General features: G+C 40.3%; 1 protein-coding gene and 1 long non-coding RNA gene across 18 annotated transcripts in view; one reads left to right on the top strand and one right to left on the bottom strand.

The window, feature by feature from the left end:
• Positions 1-13,725, top strand: part of FBXW7 (F-box and WD repeat domain containing 7) — a 295,965-nt gene that overhangs the window by 136,945 nt on the left and 145,295 nt on the right. For all 17 annotated transcript variants that reach the window (XR_010601814.1, XR_010601815.1, XR_010601816.1 and 14 more), the window contains one exon: positions 12,260-12,820. Coding sequence is in view for 14 of the 17 variants with exons in the window: in XM_065597820.1 (XP_065453892.1) it covers positions 12,260-12,820 (561 nt within the window). In the remaining 3 variants the exon portion in view is untranslated. Of the gene's footprint in view, positions 1-12,259; positions 12,821-13,725 lie in introns of those variants that run through there.
• LOC101946971 (uncharacterized) overlaps positions 1-13,725 on the bottom strand; it is a 35,284-nt gene that overhangs the window by 14,972 nt on the left and 6,587 nt on the right. Inside the window, exon 2 of the long non-coding RNA XR_010601817.1 lies at positions 5,531-5,613. This is a non-coding gene — a long non-coding RNA (uncharacterized LOC101946971). The remainder of the gene's footprint in view (positions 1-5,530; positions 5,614-13,725) is intronic.

Below are 13,725 nucleotides of genomic sequence, written 5' to 3'. Positions count from 1 at the left end.
CCCAGGATTTCATGCTTCAAAACCTGTGTTTTTGCCCCTGCATATGTGATGTTCTGTACCTCGGGGGACACCCAGCACCCCCATGTTCATCCTTTTAATGTGATTGTGTGGTATCTAATGCAAAGTTTGTCATGTCAGTTGTCTTCAGAAGGCTCATGATGCACTGAGCATTGTTGTTATAATAATGTTATAGTAATCGTTGTTATAATGATGTCATAGTAATGTTATAGATTGTAATTTCATGTATATAGTTATGAGGCTGAGTAAGCCCAGGCAAAAACTTTTGAGAAGCAGAGGGGCAGTTTGCACCTCTTCAGGGCATGTATGGGACAAACCCAGCCTAGCCTCACAGGAACAAAGGATACTGGCCTAGGCAACAATAAAGGATCTGTTGGACTCTCGAGTGAGTCACCCCCCCTTCCTTTGGTCAGTTTGGGACTGTGGTGAGGGAATGCTCACCTGACTCTGGAGGGGTGGAGGGGGGCAAGGCAAGAAAGGACATGATAAAAGGGAGAGACATGTGCCATGCTCTTCCTCTCTCTTCCACCTCCATCTATAGACATCACCACCCAGTGACTGAAGCACTGATCAAAGGGGAGAGCCTGGCTGAATGGCAACCAGCCAGCCTGTGGTGAGAAACATCTAAGTTTGTAAGGGCATTGAAAGTATTAAGATCAGCTTAGAATGTGTTTTGCTTTTATTTCATTTGACCTAACCTGACTTGTTATGCTTTGACTTATAATCACTTAAAATCTATCTTTCATAGTTAATAAATTTGTTTATTCTACCTGAAGCAGTGCATTTGGTATGAAGCGTGTCAGAGACGCCCCTTGGGATAACAAGCCTGGTACATATCAATTTCTTTATTAAATTGATGAACTTATATAAGCTTGCAGTGTCCAGCGAGCAGTCTGGACACTGCAAGATGTAGGTTCCTAGGGTTGTGTCTGGGACCGGAGATATTGGCTAGTTTCATTCTGTTGCACAATCCAAGGAGTAGCTTACATGCCAGAGGCTGTGCATGAACAGCCCAAGAGTGGGGGTTCTCACAGCAGAGCAGGGTAAGGCTGGCTCCCAGAGTCAAGGATTGGAGTGACCTAGCAGATCACCGGTCCAGATAATACCAGAGGGGAACATCACAGCATGTTTTCAGTCAGTGACAACCACTAGCATTGCCTCTGCTGCCCTTGGGAGGCACATATTTCTGCCAAGTACAGTATTTCCCCAGCCGAATGCAGCAGGTGCAAGAGCTCTAGCTTCAAAAAAACTTTATGGAGAAGGCAATGAGACCCCTGTCAAACCCTGTCTGTGGAGACCCCTTGTACATAGGCTCGATTTGGCAAGGAGTGCGCTCCCTAGTTCTCTGTCTGATTCCTGAGTGGAGAGAGGCACAGGGAGGACCCTTTGGCTGGGCCCCCTTAATGCCCCTTACTTTCATATCTCAAACACAAAAGCAGATGCCCTCATAGACTCTCTAAGAGGAGAGATACCTTGCTGACCCTGTCCAAGTTGGTCAAGTCTTCATGCCAGAAGGACTTCCTAAGCTGCATGACAAGACTCATAAGAGCAAGACTTCTTCAGTATAGGTCTCTGCATTGACCTTGACACTAACTGCAGTACCACCTAAACTGAAGCACTGAGAGCCGTTGAAATAGTCAGGTCAGAGATTCATTGACCATCTTCAGGAGCGTCGGCTGTACCGGTGGAACCAGCTTCCCCTTCACCCAGGAAATTCAGCCCAGACGGGATTGAGAATCTTCTGGAACCAGCCTAGGCCACACAATCATAGAATCATAGAAGATTAGGGTTGGAAGAGACCTGAGGAGATCATCTAGTCCAGGGGTAGGCAACCTACGGCACGCGTGCTGATTTTCAGTGGCACTCACACTGCCCAAGTCCTGGCCACTGGTCCTGGGGGCTCTGCATTTTAATTTAATTTTAAATGAAGCTTCTTAAACATTTTAAAAACCTTATTTACTTTACATACAACAATAATTTAGTTTTATATATATATATATATATATATATATAATAGACTTATAGAAAGAGACTTTCTAAAACATTAAAATATATTACTGGCACGCGAAACCTTAAATTAGAGTGAATAAATGAAGACTCGGCACACCACTTCTGAAAGGTTGCCGACCCCTGATCTAGTCCGACCCCCTGCTCAAAGCGGGACTATCCCCAACTAAATCATCCCAGACAGGGCTTTTTCAAGCCATAAACTTCTGGATATCCTCCACCATGAAGGCTCCAGTCAGGGTGCTCTCCCAGTCAATGAAGCCATTCCGGAACCAGCTAGAATTGTGTGGCAAACACCTGCCACCTGTGCCACTACTCCCAAGAGGGCAGGGAAGTGATACTTTGTGCCAGCTAAGGGAACACAGTTTTTGTTCTCTCACCTTACTCCAAACTCCCTAGTGTTGCAGATGGCCACTGAAAAATTCAAGCAACAACTCCCACAGATAAGGAGGCCAAACATCTCGACTTTACTGGGTGAAAGGTCTTTGCATCAACCAGTCTACAGTTTAGGATCTTGAATTATGAGGCCTGTCTCACCAAATATGATTTTCTGAACTACTCTAGACTTTAAGGACAAACCTCGGGAGGACTGAGCTCAATTTCAAGCCCTTGTTGATGAGGGCAGACTGATGGCCAGGACTTCTTCACAGGCTGCAATCAATGCTACTGATACTGCATCAAGATCCTTGACAACTGCCATTGTGATGCAGTTGGAGTTGTGGTTATGGTCTTTGGGGGAATCCAGGAAGATTTAGTCCACAATTGAGACCAATTCCATTCATGAAAAGATGAACGAGTTTCTGCACATATTGAAAGTATCTAGGGCAACCCTTCTCTTCCCGGGTATTTATACATCTGCCACAAAGAGGAAATATAAACAGACTTACAAACCAAAGCTCTTAGCTCAAACCTTTTATAACCAACACTCCTACGAGCCACCTTGCAAACGACAAAGAATGCAGAGATGAAAGATATCTGGTGACTCCCACTCCAGCTGCAACTACCTGACCTCATCCTCCAACCAAGAGACCCTTTTGACATGATACTAGAGAGCTGTGAACGAATATCAATGGCATCTCTACCCGATTTATGAGATTTAATTGAGGCCATCTAGTGAAAATTTTCCCAAAACTGGGAGGTGATATCTGTCACTCATCTGATGTGATCATCCATTCCAGCCATACCATCAAGTTTCTTCGCCTCTCTCTCCCAAAACCCCCTTGTCCCTGCCTTTTCAGGGACCGCTCTCATGAGGGAATTCTCTTTCAGATAGTACAATCTGTTCTCCGCTAAGGAGCAATACAGCAGGTACCCTCTTAATATTGGGAGAAAAGGGTTCTATTTAAAATATTTTCCCCCAAGCAGAACGGAGTCTGGAGACACATTCTTGACCTGTAGTAACTCAACATTTTTATTTGCAAATGAAATTCTGCATGGCTATATTGGGATTGATAATACCATCCCTAGAAAAAGAGACATGTTCATGGCCCTCAATATGAAAGATGCATACTTTCATGTGAACATTCATCACTCTCATAGAGGATTCCTCAGGTTTGTGATGGGCCTCCATCACTATCAATACAGGGTGCTCCCGTTAGGGTTAGGTACAGCTCCCCAAGTCTTCAGAAAAGTGTTTCCAGTAGTAGTAGTTCAGCTCAGACATCTTCTCATACGGAGATGACTGGCTTCTGACCAGCAGGTCTCGTCTGGAAGTCTTGACATCAACCATGTCACTGTTCCATCTTTTAGCATCCTTGGGAATCTGTGTAAACATGGAAGAGTCTATCTTGACTCTGACACAGTCCATGTAATTTATCAGAGTAACGTTGAATTCAGTCAAGACGGGCCTACCTCCTCATGGACAGATTTCACACCATGTGTGTTCTCAAAGAACTGGTTACCCGCAACCCTCAAACATCAGTTTGGGTGCGCCTTGCTCTCCTGGGCCATATGGCATCATGTACTTATGTAATGCCATTTGCCTGACTCCACCTTTGCCTGAAGACTTGGCTTCGAACAGTACATACACTGAGCAAGCACAGCATGAATAGCATGGTGGCAACTAACTCCAAGATGAGGGCCTCTCTGGCATGATGGAGTGACCATGGACATGTGTGCGTGAGAGTTCCCTTTCTGTTTCCCACATCTGACAAGATGATAATTACAAAGGCCTCCCTGATAGTCTGGACAATCACAAAGCACAAGGTACTTGGACACCTCAGGAAGTCAGAATTCACATCAGTCTTCTGGAACTGAGAGTAGTACGAGAGGCTTGCAAAGCATTTCTACCATTCATACAGTCCCAGCATGTTCTGATAATGTCAGACAACCTAACCCCCATTTCTATCTAAACTAGCAGGGAGGGGCATGGTCACCTCCTTCCTCCCCCCCCCCCCCCACATATATAGAAGCTGTCAGTTTATGGAACTGGTGCATACAGAATCGCATCACCCTGTTGCCACCCTCTCAGTCACCCACAGTTCACTTGTGGATCACCTCAGCAGACATTTTGCCACCAATCACAAGTGGGAGTTACATGATTCAATAGTTTAACAACATCTTCTCTCAGTGAAGAACCTTGACTTGGGACCTGTTTGCCTTTCAGCAAAGTATACTGCTCCAGAGGAGCCAAAAGAGAGTACACCAAGGGTGGTGATCTCTTCTTGCCTTGGGACAGATTATGTCCCATCCCGCTGCTATCTCCAGTTCTATGGAAAATTCTAGCCAGGGCACAAGTCATCCTCATTGCCCCTAGATGACTCAGTTTTGATTTCCAAGCCTCCTACAGATGTCATCCCATCCACTATCAGCATTCAGACCTTTCCAGATCTCTTGACCCATAAAAATGGCAGGGTCACGCATCCAAACCCTGATGCTCTTCATCTCATTGGAGATCAGTACTGAAATGGACATCGATCCTAAAATGCTACTGCTCTGAAGCAGTATGCATCCTTAACAATAGCGGGAAAGACTCTGTCAGAAGATGCTATGTAGCCAGGTGGAGGCATTTTTCTATCTGGGACCAGCAAAACCATATAATCTCCAGAGATGGTGTATATTTCTGCAGTTTTGGACTACCTTCTTACCCTCAGGACAGCCGGCCTTTCCCTTAGCTCGCTATGGGTTAATCTGGTGGCAATTAGTGCATGTCACCCCGCAATGGATGGTTACTTAATCTTTATCCACAGCCAGGTTTTTGAGTGCTTGATCAGAATCTTTCCATCAGTAAAGAAACCAAACCTTCACTAGGGTCTTAATTTAGTGGTCTCCAAACTCACTAAGGGATCCTTGGAATTGTTAGCCTGCATGTTCCATGTTTCACCTGTCAATGAAGGTCATTTTCCTCGCTGCTATCACTTCGGCCAGAAGGTTAGATGAACTTGGAACATCAATGGCTGATCTGCCATACACTATGTTTCATAAGGATAAGGCCTTGCTATGACTGCACTGAAATTTGTTTCTAAAATAGTTTTGGAATTTCACATAAACCAGTCAATTCACTTACCTGTATTTTTGCCCAATCCCTGTGCCTTGAGCGAGGAGAAACAACTTCATTTCCTCAACATAAGATGATCATTGGCATTTTACCTAAACAGAATGAAACAGATCAGAAAGTTACAGAGGATGGTTTGTTGTCATAGCAGTATAAGTACAAGCTGTATTCTCTCAGAGTCTCTAAGTGGATCTCTGACTGTATCCCCATGTGGGATACAGGCTCACTCTGAGGACACAAGCAGTTTTAGTAGCATCACTTCAGAAGGTATACCTGATTGATATTTGCAAGGCAGCTATATGGAATTCCAGTCACACATTCACAGCATACTATGCCTTGGGTCCTGAACTCCGTCAGTGACTCGTCCTTTGGGACAGTGGTTCTACAAGCAGCTATTCCACCTGCATCCTCGTTCCCCCTTCCTCCTTTCTGACTACTGCTTACTAGTCACCCCTAGTAGAATATACATAGGACCAGCACTCAAAGAAGAAATGAAAATTACGTATTTGTTGTAACTGAAGATCTTCGAGATATGCGGTCCTTATCTATATTTCATTATCTGCCCTCCCAGATATAAGGAGAATCATGAGATTCATTTGTGGTAAAGAAGGAACTGGAGAGGCTGTCAATCCTCCTCATCCTTTATGCTCTCAGTGGGGAGCACAAGGAGAACTGGTATGGACCAGTGGACACTGTTCGTAAGAATTCTGTGGGCTCACACCTGTGGTGCACATGTGTATCCACAATGGAATATGGATAGGGACCATACATCTTGAAGAACTCCAGTTACAATAAGGTAAGAAACTTCACTTTCAGAACATCTTCATTTTAGTGTTTCAAATCACCAAGCACTACTGGCCTGTTATGATTTTATGAACTATAATACGTTTTCCATTTTTTCTTGATAAGCTACCACAGGAAAACTGTGAGTGGTTTGCAGAGGGGCATTTAAAAGCAAGAACATCTCCAAGTAGAACTGGATGCTGTTGACAGTATTTCTAATATTGTGGTCACATTAGTAGTTGTGAGAAGGGAAACCTGGCTTCAAAATTCCAGGTTTCCATGTGAGGCTCAATCGGTGGTGGAAGATCAGCCTTTTGAGGGGCTGAATCTAAATGTTAAATGTAAGATCTGGCCAGACTGTATCCTTGAGATTTGTGCATAGATCTTGCTTTTTCACATGCACACCATGTAACGGGGGGCTAAAAAGTGATGAGTTTTTAAAAATGGATTTTTAAAATGTAAACTACATGTTTTGTATTTAAACTGGATTTTTATTTAAATTAAATAAAAGCTTATTTAAAAAAAACTATTTAAAATTCAATCTGAAATTATGACAATTTATGCCAAGGGCTAAACAAACTATAATATATTAAAATATTTTAAATACAAAAAATTAAGCAGTACATGTTTGCTGCTGAAGTTTGAAAGAAAGTCAAACCACTGAAGTGGTAGAAGGCGCACTGGCTAAGCGCCTAATAATGAAGTTTGTTGAAGTGCTAAAACAACTTTTGTTAGAAGTAGCTTCTTCTGCAGGTGCAGAGAAAATATTTTCTTCATTTCAGTTTATTCAATTAGTTCAGTTCAATGACTAGTTTATTCAAAGTTAAGAAACCAGTTGAGAGTTGAAAAAGCAGGAAAGCTTGTTTTCCTATTTGAGCTTGTTTTCCTCTTCTAAAAACTAGGTGTGAGAGGATTGGATCTACTGGTTTTAAAATCGGAAGGATATGGTGAACAGAAACAATATGCTCAATTCACTAACTATAGATAATACTTCCTTGTTTAATAAATCAGTCAGCTTTAAATGAAAAAAAAGTTTTGTTAAACTTTTTGGTATACTTTTTTCTTATGTATCCAGCATGTTTTAAGTTTTTATTTAACTAATTATAAAAAAAAAAGTGTGTTGGTGCATTTTGAATTGCCACCCAGAGCTTGACACAAAGCACAAATAAAAAAAAAATCATCTAGTAAATAAGAAATGCCTCATTCACCCATTTTCTAACATCATAAAATTTTAAAAATTTAGAATTTTGAAATGATATTTTAAGATGGATAATTGCTTAAATAAATGTGTTTAGATGTAATATATCCACCTGGTTAGCAAAATGAAGCACCAAACTTAATGCAAAGGCTATATTTAGTTGCAAATGAACATGATTTAATGATTACCAACCAGTGAAAATCAACCTTTCTTTAAGAAAATAACTAATCTGTCTCCCCCAATCTGTCTCTCTGGGTAACTGTTATTACTTGTTCTCTGGAGTGTTGTCAGAATCTGGGATCCTCCTTGAAGGGGATAGTCTTCAGGACAGCTGTGGCTGGAAGGAATTCCCATTTTTTCACAGTTGCTATCTGGTAACCCTATCTGGCTCCAGAGGAGCTTTTCTGCTATGGAAGAGGGTCATGGAGGAGGTACAGAGACTCTGTGTCGATGACTCTGCCCTGTTTCAGATCCATGAGGAACCTCCAGGTTGTTGGGCAAGCTGTGAAGCTCATTTTGTGGGAAGAGAGGGGCTGTTAGTAAGCTGCGTACATTGTTTTGCTTAATTACATAGTACTGGGGGGGGTTTAAAATCAGAATTTGGACTAAACAGGTTATAACTGTTTCATTTATAATCTATTCATATCTCCATTTTCATAATTTACAGATTTGGTATTCCTTTTTTGTATTTGAAAATGTTTAGATTGGTAAACAATTAAAAATATTTTTTTTAGATGCTGTTGGATATAATGAACAGTAGAAAGAAGAGCAGATTTAGAGTGAACATTTGACAAAATGTGTCATCTTGAATTAATCCACAAATTTAAGAAAATACAAATTACAAATAAATCAGTTCATTTTATTGATTTTGGTGTGAAACATAGCTGTCAATTTTGATTTTAGAATATGATATACATTGTTTAGGTTTTTAATCTAAACATCTGGTAAAATTAATAGGACAGAGAAATAAGGAATTAAGAGGAAAGTAACATTCTGTATTTTTTCATAGATAATGTATTGTTAAAACTTGATTATAATCTGCTTTAAGTGGCTCCAGTAGTAACTGTGACTTGATGCCCAGAAGGAATCTCCCTCTAGTGGAGTGAGATGAGAATTTAGTGAACAGATTTCCTTTTGAATATAGTTTTGATTATACTACGTTATTAGTAGTATTGTTTTTATTGTTTCCATATAATACAGAAAGATCTGGTGGTAGTCAAAACTTTAAGAACTTCATAGTTTTAAGGATAATTAAAAAAAATTGCAAACATACAATATTTGCTATACAGTATAGTTGTATAGAGATTTGGTTTACACAATTCAGAATATTCAATTAAATACCTGTGCCCTATGAAAATGTGTTATACTAGCATATTATCCCTGTTTTGCATCATTTCTTTAAAATAACAGAACAAAGTCTAGATTTCAGAGAAAATATTTCTTAAACCATTTGTGTTGGGTTCAGATAGGTACATAATACAGATTATAGTGTAAAGTACTGATAGTATACTAAATGTTTTTATTAATAACACAATTAAAATTCATTGTTATTTACCATATTAAAATTAACTGCATTCTCACCACCCAGTGAGAGTTCAGGGACTTACAGTATGCTGAAGCATTCCTTCTTACTAAGTGTCTCTTTCTTCAGCTCTTGGATTGCTGAAAAATCACAGTTGTCTAGTAGAACATTTCACTTGAAATTCTGTTAGGGGGACACAGTTTTGCCATGCAAATTGCCCTGTGTCGTGTAATTGCATGTATGTCTCCCACCTCACTTACTACACGCCTGGAAAAGGGTTGAAACCTGGCACTGGTTACAAAGCACTTTTGGGTGAGGCTCTTGGGCTTCTGTTGTGGATGTCAGACTAGGTGATCATAATGGTTCTCTCTAGGCTTAAAATCTATGACACTAGCAAAAGCTAAGAGGCAAAAGGATATGGTTAATTACAGATTAATACCTTCTATTAGGAAAGACATTTCTGGTGAATGTGTGTCTTCTCATTCATTGTGTAGGTCCCGGTAATACATAGTTTAGTAGTCATCAGTTGACGGTTTATTACTGAAATAAGGCATTTAAATGTGTTCATAACAAATGCATTCCTAACAAATGTTGATTATTTTTGAAATCTATTTCTTGAGTTTAGAGTGTCATTTTTTGAGTGATGCAGGAAAACATTCTAACTCTGCAGCATCATAACAAAGTGCACACCCTGGCTTAAACTGAAATACAGTTGTATGTTAACTGATATACCTGAAGCCCCTGCCAATTCAATTGCCAACAACTGCTGAACAAATTAAACTCTTTTGCAAACATCTTGTCATCTTACTTGTATGTCTATTGTACTTTAATCACCAAATTATCTGTAAATACCTAAGGATGTGGTGGATTCATCATCACTTGATTCTTCTCCCCCTTACCACTCTTTCTTCTTTTGAACAGCACTGCCTCAGACTTTTCTCTCCTCTTCCCCTCCATGTTGCTGTCATCTACCATCCACCCAGCTCCTCCCCCTCAGCCCTCCTCTCCTTATGGTCTCCCACTCTCATCCTCTGTGACTTCAACTTCCATAATGATGATCCATCCCTGACTCCTTAGCTGCCTGTTTCCTCTTGCTCAACTCTTCATTAGTCCTGCAGACCTAGTTCACTCTCACTTGCCAAAAGGGCCATTCACTGGACTTGGTCTTCACCAAGCACCCATCTCTCTCTCTGATCTCTCTGTTGCTGAGTTCCCCCTGGTCTTTTTCAGCATTGCCTGTCAGCCCTCTGACTCTGCATTTCTATGACTTCTGGTCCATCAGTGTTGCAGACTTCTTATCTGCTCTCAGCTCTCTCCTCTTTGTCCTTACTTCCATTGATACAATTGTTGATTCTCTCCGTTCTTTACTCTCCTTCACTCTTGACTTTTTTGCCCCTCTCTCCCATTAGAAGGTACAGCTCTGCTAACCCCCAGCCCTGGGTCACTCCCAACATCTGATTCCTCTGTTCTTGTGCTGTGTAGCATTCCTAGCAGAAATCCCATTATCAAACTGACTTCCTCCACTAAAGGTTGGTTCTCTCCTACTTCCGTTCTGCTATCATCCTAGCTAAACAACTCTGCTTCTCCATCTTAATTGAATCCCATGTCCTCGGTCCCAGCCACCTATTTGTCACCTGTGATTCACTCCTTAAATTCTTCCCTTCTTCTGCCTCCACTTCTCTTTCTGCACAAGATCTTGCTGACTTCTTCCAAGAGAAATTTGACAAAGTATGATGTGATCTTTTGTCTCCCCTTGATTTGCCTTCTTTTCCTTCTTCTACAACTTTCTCCATCTCTCCTGTCATAGAGACTGGAGTTTCTCATCTACTCTCCTCCTTTATCTCCTCTTTTCACAGTGACCTGATCTCCCTTGTGTGCACTCTCATCTCTACCTTACTCTTCCCAACTTCTCACTCTCCCCTGTCTCTTTCCTTCACAATCCAAACATGTTCTCTCTTATCTTAAAAAATGAAGGGAAAAAAAGACAGCAAAAAAAAATCCTTTACCCCATTTGCCTCTCCAACTATCACCCCATTTCTCTTTTTCTTTTAATCTCTAAACTCATTAAATATGCTGTGTACCGTCAATGTGGGAGTTCTTCTCCATCTGTACAATCTGGCTTGTGCCCCTGGCACTCCACTGAAAATGCTCTTGTCAATGTCTTTACCTCTTCCAAGCCAAAGCTCAGAACCAGTACTCCATCCTCCTCAACCTGGTTCTATTGTTACTAGCATAATATAAATAATAATATTGCAATGTTAATGGAGCACACCACAAGTGTGCATGTTTTTAGTGGGATCCTTCAAGGATCTGTTCCCTGCCCAACTCTGTTGAATTTTTTAAAGTCAGTTTTCAAGGGAAAAAATATAAAATCATTGCTGATAAAGTTTGCTGATTACACAGGGGTCAGAGTGGTAAATAGTAATGTATGTTATAGAATGAACTGGATGGCTTTGTATACTGGACAATCCAATTGCTTTTTTGTGTGTGTGGGAACTACAGCAAAATACAAGGTCATACATAAGAAAAACAAAGACTACATAGTAGTGTCTTGGAAAGCAGTGACTATGGGATAATACTAGATAACCAATGGAACATGAGTTCCCATTGTGATGTCACTAAAAGGGTTAATATGATTATTGGATGTATAAACAGGGTGATACAGAATATGGGTAGGAAGATAGTGTTACTGTTGTGTGTTGCTACTGAGACCATTAATGGGTGTTGTAAAAAAGCTCCTCGAGTGACTTTAGATGTGGAAAATATGTCTTAGATGAGATAGCCATGTAGTTTATAGGTAGCTCGAATGATAAGACCTATGGTTAAGGTTGCCAAACACTTTCCATTATAAGACTCTGTTTTTGGTTGCTTGCAACTGTGCCAAACTTGACTGCCTTGGGCTAAAATTTTCCTTTCCAAGTGTCTGCCTGAGGCTGAATTTTTTTTATTGTCAGCAAAAACACTTCTTTGCCTTGCTACCAATATTCATGATGCTACCTACAATGTCATATTTAACAACCCAACTGAACTTTTTCCTGGTGTACAGTTGTCTTTTTAGAATGTTGTTGTACTGTGCTACTGACAGGTTTTTTTGTTCACATATAAATTCTCCGTTGCTAATTTGTAGTTGGAATTTTAAAATGTCAGAAATAAGCCAATTATATAATTAATAAAATAATGATTTAATAAAATCAAACTTTTTTTTTAATCATTCTCCAAATTTTCTTTGTCTCCTTAGAATGTGAAAGCATTTGCATCATCAGATAGTCTAGCCAAGGTCCAAGAAGTAGCAAGCTGGCTTTTGGAAATGAATCAGGAACTGCTGTCTGTGGGCAGCAAGAGGCGACGAACTGGAGCGTCTCTTCGAGGTAATGCTTCCTCAAGCCAAGTAGATGAGGAGCAGATGAATCGAGTTGTGGAGGAGGAGCAGCAGCAGCAGTTACGACAACAAGAGGAGGAGCACATTGCAAGGAATGGGGAAATAGGTGTAGTAGAGTCTGGACTTGATGACAGAATTGAATCCCAGCAAGAACAGTTAGAAGAAAATAACAATAGGCTTATTGTAGTGGATGAAGAATCCACTGGTAACCACGAGGAGGAGGAAGAGGAAGAACATGGTGGTGAACAAGAGGAGGAGGTGGAAGAAGAGGAGGAAATGGACCAGGAGAGTGATGATTTTGATCAGTCTGATGACAGCAGCAGAGAAGATGAACACACTAACAGTAATAGTGTCACAAATTCAAATAGTATCATGGATTTGCCCATACACCAGTCATCTCAATTCTACATAAAGTCAAAGGTGAGCAACTTAATTTAATTTTTCTATTTTGTACTTAAGATGTTGGTTACTCAGGATTAGAAAATAAGTTGCACATCTAATTTACTCTGAAATCTTTTACTGATTTGAGTATGTTATCTACTAGAACAATACACTTTTGGGAATACATTGATTCTTTATATACTAAGTCTCACCTACTAATAATCAAACTCTTTACACATATTTGATATAAATAAATAAAGCTGTTCATAGACTGATATAGAAATAGAAGTCTGGAAGGGACCTCAAGAGGCCATCTAGTCCCTCCCCCATGCTGAGGCAGGATTAAGTATACCTCGACTATCCCGGAAAGGCTTGTTTAATTTGTTCTTAAAAACTCCCAGTGATGATGATTCCACAACCTTCCTTGATAATCTGTTCCATCGCTTAACTATCCTTCAGAAACAAAGCTTTATATATTCGATAGAACAGCATTCTTAACTTCTTTCATATTATAATCCTACAATCTCCCTAAAATGCACTAAGGAACCATTTGTGACATTTTCCTTCTCAAAGGAAGCATGAGAGCTTCTTGTATCAAAAGGCATCGTTCTAAGGGACTGGACATATGCACTTTAAATTAGAGACAGGAAATGGGAGAATGTTCAACTCCTCATCCTAGACAGCTTCAAGTGACTTCCTTGGCTAAATATAGGTGAAAAAATAATAGTTCAAATATAAAGTCATCATATGGCACTGTGGAGTTTGTGAAGAATAAGGAAATCACATTTAATAATTTAAAAGGTTATTATCAACTTAAAAAAAAATCATTCTTCTGTCTGAAAATGTTGAGTTTACAAGTAGCCTCTATAGGCTTTTCTGTACATGAGACTTAGTGTGCAGTAAGCCTGGGTGTGAATCTACAGTTCATCAACCTGCCGTACACT

Source organism: Chrysemys picta, chromosome 5 (assembly GCF_011386835.1).
Source record: "Chrysemys picta bellii isolate R12L10 chromosome 5, ASM1138683v2, whole genome shotgun sequence".
Taxonomy (NCBI): Eukaryota; Metazoa; Chordata; order Testudines; family Emydidae; genus Chrysemys; species Chrysemys picta.
Note: the sequence above shows the minus strand (reverse complement) of the source record. Positions and strands in the feature narration are given on the sequence as shown.